At 34.3% G+C, this 20,997-nt stretch overlaps 1 protein-coding gene across 9 annotated transcripts in view; it reads left to right on the top strand.

Annotated features, from left to right (window-relative positions):
- Nucleotides 1-20,797, top strand: part of LOC131163853 (probable protein phosphatase 2C 62) — a 30,200-nt gene extending 9,403 nt beyond the window's left edge. The window contains exons 4-11 of one of the 9 annotated variants that reach the window (XR_009139145.1): nt 1,860-1,926; nt 3,009-3,096; nt 9,221-9,390; nt 16,799-16,942; nt 17,146-17,274; nt 19,492-19,582; nt 20,323-20,432; nt 20,575-20,797. Coding sequence is in view for 6 of the 9 variants with exons in the window: in XM_058120649.1 (XP_057976632.1) it covers nt 1,860-1,926; nt 3,009-3,096; nt 9,221-9,390; nt 16,799-16,942; nt 17,146-17,274; nt 19,492-19,667; nt 20,323-20,326 (778 nt within the window). In the remaining 3 variants the exon portion in view is untranslated. Of the gene's footprint in view, nt 1-1,859; nt 1,927-3,008; nt 3,097-9,220; nt 9,391-16,798; nt 16,943-17,145; nt 17,275-19,458; nt 19,668-20,322 lie in introns of those variants that run through there. The other 8 variants (XR_009139144.1, XR_009139146.1, XM_058120649.1 and 5 more) reach the window with 8 other exon arrangements.
- The last annotated feature ends 200 nt before the right edge of the window (nt 20,798-20,997 follow it).

Below are 20,997 nucleotides of genomic sequence, written 5' to 3'. Positions count from 1 at the left end.
GTTGGTTGTTGTTGGATGTGCAACGTGAAAAAGTCAATCCTGATGGTTTTTTGGTTCATTTGAAAGTTGCCTTGTTGCTAAGGGATATACCTTATTGAGATAGTTTTCTTCGGTCGTTAAACTTGCCTCAGTACATTTATTCATCTTCTTAGCCACTATTGCCATTGGCCTCTTCGTCAGTTAGATGTGGAGAATGCTTTCCTACGTGGTGATCTTCAGAAGGAGGTCTATATGGAGCAACCACCTGGGTTTGTTGATCAGGGGGAGTGAGGCTTAGTGTGTCAGTTTATGAAATCATTAGATGAATTAAAACAATCTCTTAGAGCTTAGTTTGGTCGATTTAGTGCTGTAGTATTTGAGTTTGGCCTTTGGCAGTGTGCAATAGATCGCTTTGAATTTTATCATTGTACTTTATGTCTTTATCTGACACAATTTTGCTTATTGTTTATATGGATGACATTGTGATCACTGATGATGATGATTAAGGCATCTAGGACCTAAAGCTTTTTCTAAAGAGTAAATTTTAGACTAAGTACTTGGGATCCTTGAAGTACTTCTTAGGTATAGAAGAATTGAGATCTCATATAGGAACCGTCTTGTCACAAAGGAAGTATGTTCTTGATCTTTTAGATGAGACTGGGTTGTTGGGATCGAAACCTGTTGATACACCCATGAATCCCAATAGTAAGTTAGTGCTAGATATGGGTGATTTGTTGCCTAACTCAGGATGGTACCAGAGACATGTTGGATAGTTGAATTATCTCACGGTCACTTGACTAGATATATCCTTCGCAACAAGTGTCATGAATCAGTTCTTGATTCCCTGGGAACTAATGCAGTAATTTGCATTTTGAGATATCTCAAAGGTGCACCTAAGAGAGGCCTCTTATATTAGGATCAGGGTCACACTCATATTCAGGGATATGCAGATATAGATTGAGCTGGGTAGCATTCCGAACGAAGGTCCACAATTCGGTATTATATCTTTGTTGGTGGTAATTTGGTGTCTTCGAAGTGTAAGTAACAAATTGTGGTGACTAGGACAAGTGTTGAGTTAAGAGTGTATGGCTATGACACACACTACATGTGAACTTGTTTGGTTGAAGAACATGTCGTATGAATTGGGTTTTCCACATTCTCAGCCTATGGAGTTGATGTGTGATAATCGAGCTGCTTTTCAAATTGCTCCAACTTAGTCTTCCATGAGTGGACAGAATATATTGAAGTTGATTGTCACTTTGTTTGGGAGAAACTTGTACAAAAGCTCATTACAACAACTCATGTGAAGTTTGATTTTCAGCTTATTGATTTGTTCACTAGAGCCTTGGGAGGCGTTGTGTTAATAAGCTAGGAGCATATGATATATATGCTCTAGAGTGTCAATGGTTTTTTGGTCATTTAACATTTTTAGTATGCGTCAGAGTTATGTTAGCAAGTATGAGTTTGTAGCAGTATTATGGTCATTGGTATTGTACTTGACATATAGTATAAATAGAGGGAGAGACCTATCATTGATGTTAGGTCTTCCATTTTACCTAATTATTGAACAGGAAGAATGCTCATTTTCAATTTTTTCATGAATATCATTGCCCATTTGCACTTGTGATCCTTTTCTGATTTCTGGATTGCAAAGTTAAAACTTGCTAGACCACTAAACATTTTTTAAGCTTAGCCTGGTAAAATAAGGTTTTAAGTTATACGATCAGATATCGAAATTTCTGATGCTTCTTGTAAGAAGTGTTCATTTTTGTTTGAATAAAAAGTAGATGATGTATACAACAATAACAAAAGCAAGAATGCAAAAAGAAAACGAAAGCATTACCTTTCCTCCATAAGTTTATCTATGGTATTTTAAACAGGGACAAAACCTCTGCAGCAGATCTTTCCCTATCATCAGATTCTGCTTCATTGCCACATCCCTTGAAGGTACCTTTGTTTCTGGATATTACTTTGAGGTATAATTCAATTTTTTCTACTCACATTATTGGTATATTTGACTTCGATTTCAGGCCTTTGTCTTGGAAATAGGTTTTTTTTTCCCCAATAAAAAATCAATTTTGTTTGTATGACTGATACTCATGCTACTATGCTAGTGACTTTGTTGATAAGTCTCTCTTTGTTCAATGCATTAACCCTTGTAGGAATAGACCAAATTTAGTAGAGAGAACAGTAGTATTGATACACATTTCTTGGTTGGTATTCTGGTCACAATTAATAATAACAGGAAAGAGAGCATAGACCTTTCAAGATAAGGAACTAACATCTTGAAAGAGCTGATTGCAATTTCATGCTATTCACAAATAAGTGAATCATCATTTATGACTCTTTAATGCGGGCAACAAGACTAGATCCGTGACCTTTTGGTAACCATGACTCTGATACCATGTTAAATAGCCACTTCACCTAAAAGCTTAAGCTGTTAGGTTGTGGGCCAACAATGTTTGTCAAGCCTTAACAAGTACTAAACCAGATAAATATTGAAATTGAAAAGTATTATTTGGCTATATAAAAAAATATGCACTTTTTTTAGATACTTGTAAAATAAGTAGTGTTTGCTTTCCAGAATTATAATAGGTGCATTAAGCTTTTAAATAAATTGACCTATATTTCATCCTCTTACAAGTTGCCTCATACAAGAGTCAAATAAATAACTTGAAATGATAAGTCATTACAGTTTAGTGAAAATGGAAATGTCTATGTATGAGACACTCTCCATCCTCCAACAAGTGGCATTATGATGCATCGAACAAAATAAATAAAAATGATAAAATACCGGGGTGCAAATAGCAAAGTCTACTTGTGATTACATGCTACATGTTTTTGGTTAGCAGTCTTTTTCCTCAAACTGTTCTTCACTTAATGTGCAGTATCAAATATGCCATAATATTTGATTTGAATTGGTTGCAGTGTCACATCTTCACTGCCATACACAATAAATAACTTATCATGACATGCTCTTCATAAAATTTTACTTCCAAGTAAGTAATTTTGAAAATAATAAATTCCAGGCATTGACTGGTGGAGAGGAGGCATGTTTTGTTGCTTGCCAGAGCTGGTTAGGTGTGGCTGATGGAGTTGGTCAATGGTCCTTAGAAGGTACCTTTAATAGTTTTTGTGCTTTGATGAGAGGATATGAACCTCTATTTTCCCTGTTTCCAATGAGGAACATACGAGCCCCAATTTATTTGATGTTTGTCAGCTCATTAGGTAGCTGTACATGATGAAAATAGATTTTTTCAGCAAGTTCATGAAGAAATCATTGTGGGCTATAATCTGAAGTGGAGCTGTGGCTGTATTTTGTTTGCTTGTTCTTTAAAATGAAGCTGCTGATTACTGTTTTCCCATGTCAGAGTCTGGCATGAAATTAAGCATATGATTTAGTATTTTATCATGTTCAATTACCCTTCCTAACTTGGTCCATGCCATCTTCTCTATTATTGCCTTAAAAAGTGTAGGGAAACCATAGTATCAAAGATCAAACAATTAGCTATTGCCCCTCAGTATGCAGTAGAGCATCACTCTTGCAAACTGAAGTTCCTTTAGAATCAGGTTCCTAATTAATCTTAAGAATACCACAACTGTGCAGTCCGTATGATGCATGGGATGGATACACTTGAAAATGCTATGTTTTTAAATTCAGAAGGCTAGGAAATTTTACCACTTAGAAGTTAGAACCAAAGTTGTTTGCAAATCTATCAACTCTTCGCAGTCTGCAAACACAAATTGTAAAATGGTGATACACATTAGGAGTAAAAATTCTTGCTGAAATTTGTGAATAGTCAGTCCTTGTCTATTTCATGTTATGAATTCATAAACATTTTTGCATTATTATTTTCTTTATGATGACAATATATTTTTGAGTTATCAAATCCTTATTTTAAAGTCATTATATTCCTAGAAATATACATTCTGCAAATGAAACATAACTTTTAACATATAATGCAAAAAAATAAATAAAATAATGAATTCATAACATGGAATAAGTAAGGAGTGAACATTCACAAATTTCACAATAGGAATTTCTATTCCAATCCTATTCCATGTTGCATGGAATAATATAAACATTTGTAGGAGTGAATTTTTTCCTAAATTTTCATATTCCTATACATTTTATATTACATTTCCATCTTATTTATCTTCTATTCCTGGGAATAGACATTCTGCAAGCCAAATGCAACCCAAAACACAATTTGAAGTCCTGTTTTGTTTTGGTTGGTGGTTTCTTCTTCTTCTTTAGACGGTTGGAAGGGTGTTCTTTTTTTTTTCTTGGTGGTAGAATTACTCTCTTGCAGGGTTGTCTTTCTAGTGTTCAAATTATAAGTGATTTCTTATGGTTGGGGTAGGGGGCTTTAGGGGTCATTAGGTAAGTTGGGGAGTGTTGTGTAGGTCTAAATGGGAGGGTGGTTTGGTTCTTGGAAATTTGGTGTCTAAACACAGCTCTCTAGGCTAAATGGATTTGGCAGTTTCTGCTAGAGAATTCATCCTTGTGGCATAAAGTTGTAAAAGTAAGTTTGGATTAGACAAGAATGGGTGTGATATGAATATGGGTTTCAGATGTTCTTCAGAGAGTCCTAGAAAGATATTTCTAAGATTTATCCCCTTCTCATTCCCCATACTAAATTCCTGTTGGGTAGTGCTTGTATATCTGCTTTTGGAAAGATCCTTGGTTGGGGAATGCAATTTTGTCCACCTCTTTTCCTTGTCTCTTAAGCTTGAGCTCAGGGTAGGATGACTCCTTATTTTCTCTTATTGTTGATCCGGGTGGTCATTTACCTTCGCGGGATTTTCACTTTTGAAGGTCATTAAGTGATAGGCAATTGGTAGAGTTGTCTTCTTTGCTAGTCATGTTGAATAACTGTTGGCTTTCTTTGGAGGAGGATTGCTGGTCTTGGTCCTTGGATCCTTCGGGGGTTTATTCTTTCAAATCTTTTTCTGATTTTATGACTAGCTCCAATTCTTCTTTTCCACTCCATAAATCCTTATGGAAGGTCAAAGTCCCCTCTAAAATCAAGGCTTTTATTTAGTTGGTTGAGCTTGATAGAATTAACACCAACAACTTGTTGCAGATCAAAAAACCTTTGAAGGTGCTCTCTCCAGATGTTTGTGTGCTTTTCTTTTACTGTTCAGAATCTGCATTGCACGTTTTATACATTGTGATTATGCTTGGGGGTATGGAATAAGTTATTTGGTTTGTAAGGTGAATGTTGGGTGAGTTTAGAGAGGCTGGAGGACTTTCTTTTTGGAAAGAGTTGGGAAGAATATATTAACATCGAAGGGAAACAAAATACAAGAGTGCCTAAAGGCCTGACCAAACAAACAAAATGGAAGTACAATGCAGACAGCCTTCAAAGCTTTTTAATCTGGGAAGTATAACAGCCTATATCATTTTTTATTATACTGATTTAAGAATTGATATCACAAGTATAATTCTCAAAGATGGCCAGATTCCTTGCTCCACATATATATGATAGACTGTGATAGCTGAAACACGTTTGTTATAATCCATTGTGATAAATGGTGGAGGACTTTTTGGCAGTTCTTTTTGTTGGTTTTGGAAGCAAAACGGGAACTCGGAAATGGCAGCACTCTGTAAATGTTATTTCCTTGCAACAGTTTGGGGGCTGTGGATGGAGTGTAATGCGTGTATTTTTTCAGGGGAAAAGTTGTCATAACTGGTTTGGGAGAAGATACATTATTTGGCTTCTCTTTGATATGTGGGTCATGGGAATTTTAAGGGGGTGTGAGCTTTTAGATATTCAGCGAGACTGGTGGTATTTGCTTGATTGTTAGATTGCACTGGTTTATTTGTTCTTTTTAGTTTTCACCTTTTTCTCTGTTTTTAGTTGGATTTTTCCAGCCTTTGCTAAGGAGATGTGTCAATCTCCTGTTTGTAAATTCTTAGTCTGAATAAAATTCTTCTTTTGTTGTAAAAAAAAAAAATTGTAATTTCTTATATTTTCAGGGGTTCAAGTAATTTTTTTGTATCTTTAGGCTTTCTTATAAATGGGGTCTGAAAGCCATTGAAGAGGTTGTTTTTGATGAATTTGAATTGAGGAGTTAACGTGATTTTCCCCCTATTGTATCTCCTTCCTTCCTCCTCTCACCATCTTTCGTCTTCTATTTAGTATTAATTTGCTTAATGGGCCTAAAGTTCTCTCCTCAAATTTTCTCCCTTTTTCCCTCTGAGCAGTACCTTTGCTGCTATGCCATCACCTACTTTTGCTACCAAAAAAAAAAAAAAAAAGGAAAGAGGATAAATAATCCAGTTGTCTTGGCCCCCTAAAAGCCAAAAACCAAGCCCAAGGTTCTTCACTAATAATCACGAAAAAAGTAGTAGAAAGACAACCCTAATCCACCCTGTGTATTTCGTAAACTCTTCCTAACAAAAATTGTAAGAAGCTCATACATATATCATAAGCCTTCTCAAAATCTAATTAAACTAGTATTTTTTGATAGAAAAAGAAGATATTTATTGAAGAGAAGAAGTACAAAAAAAGGAGCGTAAGAAATCCTGCTTAGAAAATACAAGAACTAAAGAATAAAATCAGAGCTGCACTGCCAGCCAGTCATGCAGTAGGTGTGACAAAGGACAATCCTCTTAAGCAACCAGCAGCAAAAGTCCACAAGAAGGCCAACTGCTGGATCCTAACCCAAAGCATAGATGAAGACATCTTCTTTCCATGAATATACGTGCATTGGGCTGCAACCAAACCCCAACAAAAAGCAAAAATCCTGCACCTCCTCACTGCCGAACCATCTCTACTCTAGAATCCAAAAAAGAGATAGCCTAAAGATCCTCCAACGACTCTGGACACACCCGATCCTCTCCAAGAAAACCAAGTAAATTATTCCACACCATCCAAGAAAAAGGAGCATTGAAGGAACAAGTGAGGAACAGATTTTTAACTGTCAAAACATGAAAACATACATTCGGAGATAAAGCTGATTGAACTCTAATTTAAAAATTTAACCTTTCTTACTCCTCTTAACTTCAACAACCTCATTGGCCAAAAGAATGACGTTAAAAATCTCTCTACTTCCATTAAAAGCAGGCTATGGATGGTTTTACTTTATACTTGATATTATATTTAAAGTGTTAAACTATTAATTGTGTTACATAGATAATTTCTTGAAATTATCACAGCTTGAGAAATGGTTTTTGTATAATGAATTTGGTACCTCGGACTTTGTCTTGATTATAGTGGATACACTATTTTGTTCTTTTTGTAGATCTTCTATCACTGCATCGAGATTTCTCTCAATGGTTACTTCTGCTGTGAAATCCTAAATCTTGTGCTGAAAAAATTTATCAACTTTGCCGTTCAATGATGTCAAGATTCACTTCTACAAAGTAATGGAAAGTTTATCGTAGTCAATGAGCAATTTTTGGAATCTAGCTAGTATCATTGAAACAGTGCAATTTAAACAAGCTTTTTCACATAGAATGAAATCTTTCCTTTTACTATCTATGGTGGTGAAAATATACCTGAAATATGGTATGATACATTGAACATGCATAAATAATGCAAACACCAGGTTATAGGTGCTTTGGATATAACTAAATACACTTGAAATTGTGCAAATTTGATAAATTCTAATTGATAGCACAGCATGGTTCTTTCACTGTACTTATAAATTGCTTTGTTGCTACAGTATTTGGATATTAAAAATATGCATAGTTGTGGCGTCATTGGAAAAAGGAGGGGAATATAACATCATAAAGTATCGTAATTATCTGAAAAATCAAATTCCCTCTTCCAGACGGCATGGGGTTTCATGGAGAATTCCTTTTCTTGGGTCTTCGATTGCCAAATTTTGATCTTGATTTGGAAAGATAATGGGAATTGGTAGTAAAATGTGTAAATTCTAAATAAAAATTTGGGAATTGTTCATGGAGATAAATTCCACGGAATGTCTTGGGCAAAATGCATACATAAAATATCTGATGTTTGCTGTGCAAAATTGCATGCAGTAGGCATATGGAAAAATTCATGTAGACTTTCAATGTCAAAAACATGCAATATTGATGCAATTAGTCTCATACCATTCACGATTAGTTTAGTATTACCCAAAAATAAGCATTTATTAAATGCAAGTCATTACTGATTTGTGACATGCAATTATTTAAGCAAATACTATTCAACATAATTATTTAAAGGATTCCAATGAGGTAAAAATTTCAGTATCTGATGCCACTTTTTAGCACTGCAAATACACAAAATGACAAGCAAAAAAAATATGGAGAAAATAACTATAATGATAATAACAAAGCATAAGACTTTACATGGTTTGGCAAAATCATGTACATTCACAAGCAAAGATCAGCAATATTCTGCCATAATTAATGATATTAAATCATGGATTCTTCTAAAAAATACCCCTGAAAACTGATACCCAAAGTAACACCTTAGTAAGCAGTGTAGAGAACCTCTGTCAACATGAGAGAGACTTGCTCATAAAAGAGCCAGGACACTCGCAAAGAACTCATGATTACCAAGATCCAACTTTTGGTTCTCTGACAAGCCCATGCTGTTCCTCTGTATCTCTTCAAGAGGCAGATGGTCACTACTTAAGGGATAAATTAAACTGATAACAAATCTTCTTTTTATAGAGCCCCTAATTAGTGTCTTAGTTAAGTAATTAATTAGTTTTTCCTCGTAATTAATACTTTCTCATTGACCAAGAACACCAATCTTTTTCCCAAGCAAATATGATAAAAAGTAAATTTGTTATAAAATAGTCCAAACACAATGAGGAAATCAACACAAGTTTGAAACAATGAAATTCATGCGAATGCATTACATTGGATAGGGTTGTTTTCTTGTTTTTGGGAGAAGGCAAGAAGAATATATTAGCTCAAATGGGAAAAATAATACAAGAGAGAACAAGCTTATAGTAAACTACTAAGCTTGTTTGAACCATACTAAGCTCGTTTATCCTTTTATTTTGGAGGACTCCATGTTCTTATCTTTTGTTTTCTCCTTTTTCTCATTATATTTTCTTCATATATACAGGAAAAAAAGGAACAAACAGTCTCCCATTTTTATTAAATTTGTTAAGTTGTAATGTCATCTTCTCCATCACATGCAATTGAATGCTTATATCTCTACAGAAGCATAGGGTTGCTGTTTTTTCCTCTTATCATCTTCAGCTACACTAGTCAAATATATTTTTTTCACATGTTTGGGTTTAAATTTAAAATTTTCATTTTATTTCTCAGGGATTAATGCTGGACCCTATGCTCGTGAACTCATGGAGAATTGTGAAAAGATTGTATCGAACTGCAATAATATTGCAATTGCTGACTTGAAAGAAGTTCTATGTCAAAGTGCTGCAACAGCTCAAATCCCTGGATCATCAACAGTTTTGATTGCTTACTTTGATGGTCAGGTAGGATTGATTCCTATTTTATTTATTCATTTTTTTACCTTGAGCTTTTAAATTATTTGTATGGTTCATTTTGTTTCTAGCTGTTATATTTTCTGTTGAGGTTCTAATGAAACAAATGTGCGTGTAATTAATTGGGCTGGCAACTTTATTGGAACCACTAATATAAAATGAAGTAGGGTGCCCCATTTTTTATGTCTGTTACTGGGTTTTGGGAGTCATGTTGCACATTTGGGCAATGGACCGCAATATGCATATAAAAATCTTCAATTGTTCTCAAAGCTATTTCAGACACATAAAGACCTTTATTTTAAGTTTTGGTTATTTAAGACTGCCTTTATTCATTTAACACCTTATCTATATTGAGTTATACTTTCATATTGCACCTTTTTTTCCCTAGGCAACTTCATCTTCTACTTAATAACTGTGCATACATATATTTTCAATCTTTGTAATTTTTTAAACCAAAATATTAGTTTTTCCCTTAAATTAAAGTGACAAAGTATTTAAAATGCTAGTACTAAATTTGTTGGCTTATTAAATAATTTGATTGTCTTTATTTCATTAACAAAAGTGCACCATATTAACAAAAAAATATGCTAGAAAGTTATAAAATATATTTATTAAATTATTTTATATATGCCTTTTGTTATGAATTGGCATCTAACATTTTAAATTATGACTAGATGACCTTTTAATGGATTATATTTTCTTATTGAAAATAAATACTATTACAAGAAGGGTAGGAATGACAGCTTTGAGCCTTCCAAAATTTTGAGCAAAATTGAACGTAGATACTATTTACAACATTTTATGTTTAAATTAGTTGCATTTGCATAATAACTAAGATTTTTTAATTTATGAATGTCACAACTTTACTTAAGAGCTTAGGATATGTATATAAACCTCAATGAACACTACATTACATGTGCAGCCTGCTGAAAATTACTTGGTCTGTTAACAATGTATGTTGTTATGTTAATGAGTGTATAGAGCGCGAGTTAGTAAGTTTTTTATTTTTTTAATAACAAAAGAAATTTCATTAATATGGAAAGAATTTACAAAGAGGGAGAGTAAGAAATCTCCTGAAAAAAATCTGGCTCAAACCAAAAAAAAAGAAGAAGCTCAAACAACAAAAATCAAGCCAATTCCTCCAATCCCTATTTAAATTTTGAAAATTAGCTTCCTTGAAAATTTCAAACTCGATACACCATAAAGAAGCCAAATACCAAATCTTTACCCATGCCAATGATGAATTTTAACTTCTTCTCAGAAAAAAATCCATGCATTATGTTCCAACCATAAACCCCATGAGACTGCAAACTTGCTGAACTTCTACAGAGCTACCATATCCTTCTTTCTTCCAAAGCCGGTGAATGAGATGACTATCTGGTCTTCCACTGAATAAGGGCAAACCCAACTCTCTTCCATAATACCAAACAGTTTGTTCCATATCCCCAATGCAAAAATCACAATGCAAAAAAAGAGATGGGAAGCTGTTTTGGAATTCCTGTAACTGAGGAGCAAACATCTGGAGAGAGAGCCTTCAAAGGTCTCATAATCTGCAGCAAGTTATTGGTATTAATTTTGTTAAGCACAATAAGCCAAGTTAACACTTTTATTTTGGGGAAACTTTAACCTTCCAAATAATAGGATAAATAGGAAAAGGAGGGTTTGAATAGGTCAAGAATTCTTATAATGATCTATAAGTAAACACCCCTTATTGATCCAGACACCAAAAACGAACATCCCTTCCCACAGATAGGTTGCTAATGTTCACTACGGACAACAAGGAAGACAGCTCCATGATCTCCCTATCATTTAGAGGTCTCTTAAGATGGATAGTCCAAGAGGCTGGAAAGCTACTCACATTGTCAACAAAAGTGAGTTAAGTTGTTAGTAAACTTACAAAGGTTATTGTGCTGTACATGGGATATATTATAAATAGAGAGGGAGACTTATCTCTGCATTAGATTATAAGTTGACAATGTGTAAGCCTTAACATTGCCTTTATGATCCGCAATAGTTCTAGACTTACAACAACAACAACAAACCAAGCCTTTAGTTTGACTAGGTGGGATCAGCTACATGAATCCTTTTTCGCCGATCTACACTATCATGGGTAATTTTCATTGACAAATTCAAGGCTATTAAATCCTTACTATATCACTCCAAATTATTTTTGCTCTATCCCTACCCGTTCTACTGCCCCTCACAGTAACTAGCTCACTCCTCACTAGTGCACTATTTGACCTATGTTGCAGATGCCCAAAGTATTTGAGTCGTCACTCCCTTATCTTCTATAGGAGCCTTGCCTAACTTACCGCAAATATTACAATCCTTAGTTTTTCTTTTAATGTTATACCACTCATCCACTTTAGCACTCTCATCTTGACAACTTTTACTTTTTGGATATGTTGCTTTTTAGTTGCACAACATTCTAATCCATATAGCATAAATAGTCTTACAACTATCCTATAAAACTTCCCTTTTAATTTTAAGGGTATTCTACAATTTACAGTACACTCGAAACACTTCTCCATTTTACCCAACCTACTGTAACTCTATACTTTAAATCTTCTTCACTTTCTCCTTCACATCCAAGTATCGAAATCTACTCATGCTATTGATTTCTTGACCATCAAGTTTAACCTTTTCTCCAATATTCATCCTACTACGACTGAAATTACATTTCATATTTGTGTGTATATATATATATATATTTATATATATTTTTTTTGACAATAAAAGAAGGTATATTAGATTGAGAGAAAGAAGTTACAAGCTAAGGGGACAAGAAGTCCACCTGAAAAAATAAACATAAAAACAGAAAAAACGAAAAGAATAAAAAAGTAAAACATAAAACAAAAATTTAATAAACAAAAAAAAAAAACATGAACCAAGGAAACCCCTTTTCAATCCCTTCCCATTGTAATTTACTAAACACTTCAAATTTTCTAGCTCCCTTTGGCCCTTCTTCATTTTGAACTTACCCCCAACAGAACGCACTTTGCATTAGTCATTTTCAAAACCAATATCCAATATCTATTAGGCTTCTAAATCCTTCCTAGATATCACCTCCTCTAGTGTATTGGCAAAGTACCATCATTACACTGCATTATGTTATCCAACTCCTTATTATCAAAATTAGAAACCTTCTCCAATCCTTCCAATAATGCTAGATGAACATATGAAAGGTCCCTCATATCATCACAGGATTTAGAAACATATCCATATTGTTCCCATATCTCCTCCAACAACAAACCTGCATCAAGCTCAAACTCATGTCATCACTGTCATTATTTAAAAAAATTCCCCATTTCTTTTCCTCCTTTCCTTTGCTGACTCCATAACTTCCTATATCCTTCTTCCATATTACTCAATTTCCCTGCATAATCTCTCCTTAAAATCTTTGCCCTTATCTAATTGGAACGCTCCTTCTTTGCCTCATATAATTTCCCCGCATCTACATCCATCAGAGCAACCTTTCTACAAGCATACACCTTTGGGCCCTCAGATTTTTCATAAGTAAAACTTGAAACATCAGAGTTTGTGCCCAAACCAACCTTTTTTATTTATTTATAAATATATATATATATATATATATATATATATATTGCTCCTAGATATGCCAACCTCTAACCTTTTGGCAAAACTAAAATCAACAACTAATAAGGCACTTTTGTTAATATCATCATTTTCTTCCAGAACTTTTTTTGAAGCCAAGGGAAAGTCATCCTGATTACACATTGAATGTTTATCCGATCCAAGTTTGTCTTGTCTAACTGAAGTGAGGACTTGGACTTCGTTAACACCTGTTTGAATGCCTCTATCCCTCCTTTCTAGCTTTTGTGAATTTTGGCCAAGGGAATGGACCTGTTCAACAGCCGCCTCTGCAACACTCGCAGTGATCATGGGAGCCCTATGCACTTTCACCTTATGGATGTTCTCCTTCAGATGAGTTGTGATGTTATCTGGAGCCGTCACTCCAGATTTATTCAATAGCAAATCTCCCCTACATTGAAGACATAAATTTTCTATTTTAATACAACTTACATCGCCTTTGCTTAATTTCCCTTTCAACCCCACGTTACTCCACAACCTGGGAATTGAAGAGGTTGCTACACCTGCTTCTTCAAGATCATGACGAAACTCCTTTGTGAGCTCATGGAACTCATTCGCAAATCTTTGCCATCCATTACCATTTACACCTCCAGGAATAAAAATCGAAAAATTCTTCCCTTTCTTCCTCAATTGTAGATGCAAAAACTTCCCCACCCTCGTCCACCTAATCACGATCCAACATATAAGACTTCCTTATGAACATTTTTGTATCCCCTTTCTAGCCGAATGAAGGTTGATAAGCCATCAGAAACCTAAGAATTTTCCTCCTTCAAGAGTTTAATCTATCTATTTCTAGAGATATTGTTGTCGAACACGTTTAATAAAGTGGTCTTCCCCTCCTCCAAACTCAGATCGAAAGATTTACCTTTGGTCTGCACCGAACGCCTTAACATCTAATGTTTGCCCAACCATGATCAATTTCGAGTGAGGATGAGAGAGTCGTTTTGTGACAGATAGAGAGACACATTCTATTATATCTCTACTATTTGCTAAGGGGCATATATTCTGTCTTATTTCTACTTTTCCTCAAACCTTAGATTCTAAAGCTTCTCTCCATAATTCTAACTTGGATTCTACTCCACCCCTAGTTTCATTAGTCAAGACAATATCATCTGCAAACAACATATACCATGGAACCTCATTTTAGATATTTCTAGTAATTTCATCCATCACTAGAGCAAGAAGATAAGGACTCATAGCAGATCCTTATGCCATCCATTGTGATTGGAAATTCCCTAGGCTTTCTATGCATAGTCCTAACACTAGTCCTTACTCCATAGTTCATATCCTTGAAGGCATTAGTATACCTACTACATATGTTTTTTTTGGTCTTCTAAAACCTACCAAAGAACTTCCCCCGGGTATCCTATCATATGCTTTTTATAAGTCAATAAAAATCATATGCAAGTCCCTCTTCTTTCTCCTAAACTTTTTCATTAATCTTCTTAAAAGATATATAGCTTCTGTAGTAAATCTCCTAGGCATAAAACCAAGTTGATTCAAACCTTAGTCTTTGTTCTATCATTTTCCACAGTTTCATTGTATGATTCATAAGTTTAATTTCATGGTAGTTATTACAATTTTGAATATCATCTTTTATTTTTGTATATAGGTATTAAAGTGCTTTTCTTCCATTCATTTGGTATTTTCTTAGTTTCTATAATTGTGTTAAATAATTAGTTAATTATATAATGCCGTTATCAACTAGGCATTTCCACACTTCAATTCGGACGTTATCTAGTCCTATAGCTTTTCCATTTAATCTCTTTTTAATGCAAACTTAACTTCATTAACTCAAATTTTGTGAATAAATCTCATATATTTAACCTTTTCCTAATTTGTCAATCCTAAATTTAAGCTTTTTACTTGGTTTTCATTAAATAACTTATTGAAGTAACTTCGCCATCTTTTATTTTTGCCTTCTTCCTTAACCAAGAGAATATCATCCTCACTTTTTATACATTTTACATTACTTAAGTGTTTACTACTTTACTCTTTCTTTTTCTAGCTCTAGCAAGTTTAAATATGCTGCTTTTCCCTCCATTTGTATCTAATATAGCATATAAACATTTAATGATCTATGTTTGGAAAGTTTATATTGTGTAATTACGCCCTAAGGTTATGTGTGCACACACACACACACAACAAATATGAAAAATAGAGAAAATTAACAAAGAGAAGAACACCAATTTACGTCGTTCAACAATATGCCTACATCCACAGAGTCCCTACGCAATTTTCACTATCAAACGTAAATTTCCTTAGGGTTTCATCCTTGGCTACAATGTGTTTATGACCCATATGAAAATTCCAAAATATCCTCATATGATAGTAAAATTACATTGCACCCTGACTCAAATGTACTGTAACATATTGCTCCCCGAGGGGGGTGGGGGGGTTGCCCTCCGCACCCCACCAACACACCCATGTTGCGCTTAGTCTAAGTAGACAAAGAGGTTTCACGCATGGAGCAGGGCCCTTAAGCCCTCCCATTTGTAACAGACTTCAAGTAGACAACCTCTCTAAATATGAGCCATAACTCTAGTAATTTAAATATGCAATAGTTCTAGATCTCCTTTCGAAAAAAATCAACATGACAGTTGTATTCAGAGGATGCTGGTTAAAATTGTCTCCAGATGCCATCAGAAGTACAAATGTATACTTATTTATATAACCATGCCAACATCAATGGCTTGACTGGTCCTAGTGAATCGGGCAAACTGGCTAACATGTAGGCTGGACAGTCTTCTGGTTCATTGACCAGTCGCTGTTTAAAAACACTGGAGAAATGGAAAGGAGTGAGGTTAAAAACAAGTCAGATTGATCAGGATTCTGCTTTGATATCATGTTGTAAACATGAAGGTCAAACAGATTATGAGAAATAGGGTTGGAAAAAGAAAATGGAAGAGAGGGAGGGAAGAATGAGATAGCATAGATTGGTCAACCCTATTATATATGAAAAATTGATGACCATAATACCCTCGTTTCAATAAAACCATACCCTTCTGCTGCTTCTCATCTTTTAACTACACTGGAAGAAATTATCTGAGTTGAGTTGATCTTCGATCTGAATTTCCTGGTTATTTATTTATTTTTCATGTAGATGAATCCTCCCAAAGCATTCCTTATTGAAAAATTTTCTATACAAAGAATCATAATGGTTTTTTCCATATTGTATTTTAACTTGTTTTCCTAGCTTCAATGTGCTTTATAATAGCAGATTTCATATCAAAGAGTTGCAATGTTGTGGAAGAATTAGTCACACTTCGTCTCTCCATTTTTTTCACAGGCAGATAGCCAATGTTCTTATTTCTCATTTATTGTTTCTTTAATTGTTTGTAAAAATGTGTCATTCAACATCATGCTTGAAACTACATGATGGTAGGATCAAAATACAATGTGTTACTTCTTTGTTACAACACTCTTTCTCTATGAAACATCTTGTTTCCATGCACCTGACCATTTTGATGTTATTTATGAGATGTTGTGAGGGAACTTGGTTGGGTATCAAATAGCTAAAAGAAATTAAGAGTAGACTATTTTGGAAAAAAACTGAGGCAAAGACAGTTATCCATGGCTATGCTGAGTATTTATGCATGTAACGTGATGACATTATTAATCTAAATAAATGTAGTTATCTCTAGTGTCAGATAATTAGAGTCATATGTCAATACTATAAAATGCACACAATCTTCTTATAGTTTTTGATTTTAAAAATTAGAGTTATCCATGGCTGCTTGAAAGTCTAGTTTAGCCTAGTGCTAATCACAAGACAAACATTTGGCAGGCTCTACATGTGGCCAGTATAGGGGACTTGGGGCTTATCATAATAAGAAATGGTGATGTATTTAGAAGATCTTCTACAATGCTTCATGAATTCAGTTTTTCACTACGGATTGAAAGAGGGGACGACCCCTCTGGTCTTGTGGAGGTATGCTGTATCAAAGCTAATATTAAATGTCTAAACAGACTCTTTGAAAAAAGGACTTCATCATTAACCATTTCCCCTCCTGGTTTTTGGGATTAGAAATCAGTGCGAGACTTTTGAAGCAGAAACTCATTTTTTCTCTTCTAGGGAAGTAACAGGAAGAGAAATCTTGATTAATACTCCTTATGTTTGTATTTGTGTTCCAGAAATACGAATTTGATTTGGATGAGGGAGATGTGATTGTTGCTGCAACTGATGGCCTCTTCGACAACCTGTATGATCAAGAAATAGTTTCAATCATTGCCAAGTCATTACAATCTGGTTTGAAACCTAAGGTGCTTAATCTTAACTATTTCTCTATTTTGAATTCTCTGAGATGATAGGCTAGTTGTAGTGTAGTTTGAGTAGTGCCATCTTTTCTTTTTGATCACCAAAGAAATTTATTTACAAAGAGAAGCAAGAACTAGCATATAAGTGAGGACAGGAAGTCCAACTGAAAATAAAAAGAGAACAAAGGGAAAACAATAAAGAAGAAATAATTCTAATGCAACTCAATCAAAAAGCCCCTTGTCATCCTCTTTTCAGCATTATAATTTATAGAGCACTGTAAATTTGATTATAATGTATTGGCTAGCTCACGTTGAACTTTTTTCATCTTGCTCTTGCCACAATCCACTCTTAACTTCCTGTCCTCCTTGGAGCAGACAACCGTGAGTTCATATATGCCTTAATTGTTTAGCTTCAATATCCTTCTTGATATCGTCCTTACAAAAGTGTTAGTGGCAAAATGCCATCCGCTTTGAAATTAGTCGCCTGCTGTTCTTTACACAGCCCATCAGACTCAAAAATAGGAAAACCTTCTGAACATTAAAAGGAGTGTCATTGACACACGGGAAGTACCTCCCTCAAAGTTTGAGAAATCTGAGTTATACACATACTGGTCATGAAATTCATTAATAATAAAGGCACAGCACATATAAGCTCACTATCAAATTTACTCCTCGTCAGACTCATCACCCAATTTCTTATTTGCCATCGATAGACCACCTTACTAGCCTTGAAACAATAAGGTTTCATATGGTTCATGCAATGGCATTGAATGGAAAAAGGAATAGCCATTATATAGGAATATAGTTCACAAAGAAGGTTGACACTATTCTAAAGGAAGGTTACATAAAATAATTGATGTCATCCCCACTTTCTAGACTAGGAATAGCTATTGCCAAATCTTTGGTTGGAAATGTTTATTCCTAAAGCATTTCTTTTTGATTGGAATAAAGATTTGGTGTTCATTCATCCTAGAATAGCATGAGTACACACACTCATTATTATTATTTGAAAAAACTACGATGTTCCTACACAGTAGCCATTCCATTCCATAACCAAACATCGATAAATGCTTGCAGTAAGTATTTTGCTTTCACAGTGTTTGCACTTCACTCTTTTTGTTCTTGAAGTATAATTGATGTCTAATACTATGCTTCCATCTCCATATCGGATGAATTTCTCGTAATTGCCCTCTTCAATTTTCTAGAACGGGAGCCCGATGCAGGCATTAACTATCAATGGAGAATGAAACAAATCTGTTTTGATATTGAAATTAGTATAGCATAGGTCCTTGCTTACATTTTTTTTAAATAAAATAGCTACTCTCTGGTTCTTGTTACTGATTTGTTTAAAATAATTATTTACTGATAAAAAAATTTACTTTAATGATTTATTCTCTATGTGATACAAGTGCATCAAAGAACAAACTGGGAAAATGATTCAAGGGAGTGAATTGAGAGAGAGTGATGATGCGAATACTTTGGGTTTGTGATCACTTTGTTTAGGTTAAGATTGTTCATAGTTTTTATTTGGGCTAATATGAAATGAAAAAAAAAATGCTAACTCAGTTGCCATGTAAGAGGCATGTGCAACTGGAAAAACAATCATGAAATCTTGTTTTTAATGATTTTATTGAGTCATCTATTGATTATAAAGCAATTTCATCTCTGATAGATTTTCTCAAGTGCGTTGACAGATTTATTGATTCTGAGCACCTAAAACATGACTTTGTGTTTTAAATCCCATTTTGGATTAATAAATGGGATTTCCCATCTTGCCACATTATGGCATCCTGATGATATTCAATATTCATAGAACTCTGCTCTAATAATTTATTGTAGCCAAGTTTTGGGTTTTCATCTGATCTGTGCCTCTCTCTCTCTCTCTCTCTCTCTCTCATAGTCATATTATAAACATGGCACAAAATTAAAAATTTTCTTTTGTTGTCCATCTCATGCTGAGTCAACTTGGCATTTATATTTGGGCTCAGCATCTTGTTCTGTGTGTTGCAATGATGGATGACATTCAAATTTAATGTCAGGTACTTCTAATTGCTGGTTTTGGAAGGAAATAGTTGAACAAAATGTTTATATTTTGGTTTAGAGCCTCCTTTTGGTCTTTGCATGCTCGTCTGTGTGGCCAGCTGGATATCGTGGTTCTCATGTGATTTTTTTAGATTATTTCTTATGTAGGTGATTCACAGTTAATTTTTTCCCCTCATTCAGCAAATAGCAGAATTATTGGCCATGAGAGCACAAGAGGTGGGGAAGTCTACATCTGCAAGGAGTCCATTTGCTGATGCAGCCCAGGCAGCAGGTTACATTGGATATACTGGTGGCAGGCTTGATGATGTTACTGTTGTTGTGGCTTTGGTTGTTAAGAAGTCTAGCTCAGAAACGGGGTAATTTTGATCTGTTTGCTAGTAGTCTTTATAAATAATTGCAATACACACACACACACACATGCACATGCACATGCTTAGCCAAAAAAAAAGAAAAAGAAAATAATAATTGCATTCCTAGTGGATTATTTGATGATTAAAAACATTTTTATGTTAGAGGTCTCATGTTCAAATCATGGGTGTAGTGAAAAAAGGCATGAGATGGGAGATGTGCTATTTCCTATTGTGCAAAGTAGGTGTATATATATAATGAGGATGAGCTTATATATAAAAATGAGGTTTTTGTATCTGCTTCTTTACTAGTAAAAGGGCTGTTTTAACATTTATATTAAATTCTTCGAAAAAATATTTTTAAAAATAATGTATATTAGATAATTCTAAGAACAATATATATATGAAAGTAATATTTAAAACATGTGTTTTATAGAAATATTTTGAATTAAATATTTATGTGGGTGTTTTTGTGTCCATTAATTTTCAATGTCAACATATCTGTTTATGGTATGGTATGTAACTAGTCATTAGTCATTATTTTCTCGATAGTTTTACCCATGTTATCATTTTTAATATATATGTTGCTAATGCGTGTTTATGTAATTTACCATGTGGTACAAGACCTTTTGGTTCTAACTAGTAATTTATTTATGATATGCAGGTAATTTATGATTGGGAATTATTTGTATTATGGTTACTTTGGGTTGCACCTTAAGCCCAATGATTCGGACAGCCTACGGATTGATTTCAATCATAGTTTGAGGTCACAGAGTTGAGTGAGGCTTGTGCAGCTTTCATGCTTTTAATTTATATTGAGGGGCAGAGCTGACTCGCTTCTAATCTTGGTTTAGTCTGATTTAGTTTGGTTCAAATTGCGTCATTCATCTCAATGTTATTTCATGTCATTTTTCAGATCAGCCTGGTAATGGGTGTCTCAGCGTCGGTCAAACTCGGTTAGGTTGGCTTGTTTGGTCCGTCATGCTTTGTTCTCTTATATCTTCATTTGTATTACTATTGTGAGTTGTAAATATTGTTAGTTTAGAATTCCTCCTGTGTGTGTGTGTGTGATGCAGTGTGGTTTGGTTTAATGGACTACGCAATTCAGGTTAAATTGACAACTTAATATCTCATATTTAATTTTGAGAAACTATATTCAAGAGTGAAATTACCTATCAAGTTGAGATTTTAAAGAAAGCTTCTTCAAATATTTGTTGATATTATATAATTGGACAAATGTCTCCATGCATTCAGAAATTCCTATTTCAATTACAGCTAAGTTAGCCTTTTCAAGTTTGGTCTCTGATTCATATTCTGAAAGAGGTTGGGAGGAGTATAG

Source organism: Malania oleifera, chromosome 9 (genome assembly GCF_029873635.1).
Source record: "Malania oleifera isolate guangnan ecotype guangnan chromosome 9, ASM2987363v1, whole genome shotgun sequence".
NCBI lineage: Eukaryota > Viridiplantae > Streptophyta > Magnoliopsida > Santalales > Ximeniaceae > Malania > Malania oleifera.
Note: the sequence above shows the minus strand (reverse complement) of the source record. Positions and strands in the feature narration are given on the sequence as shown.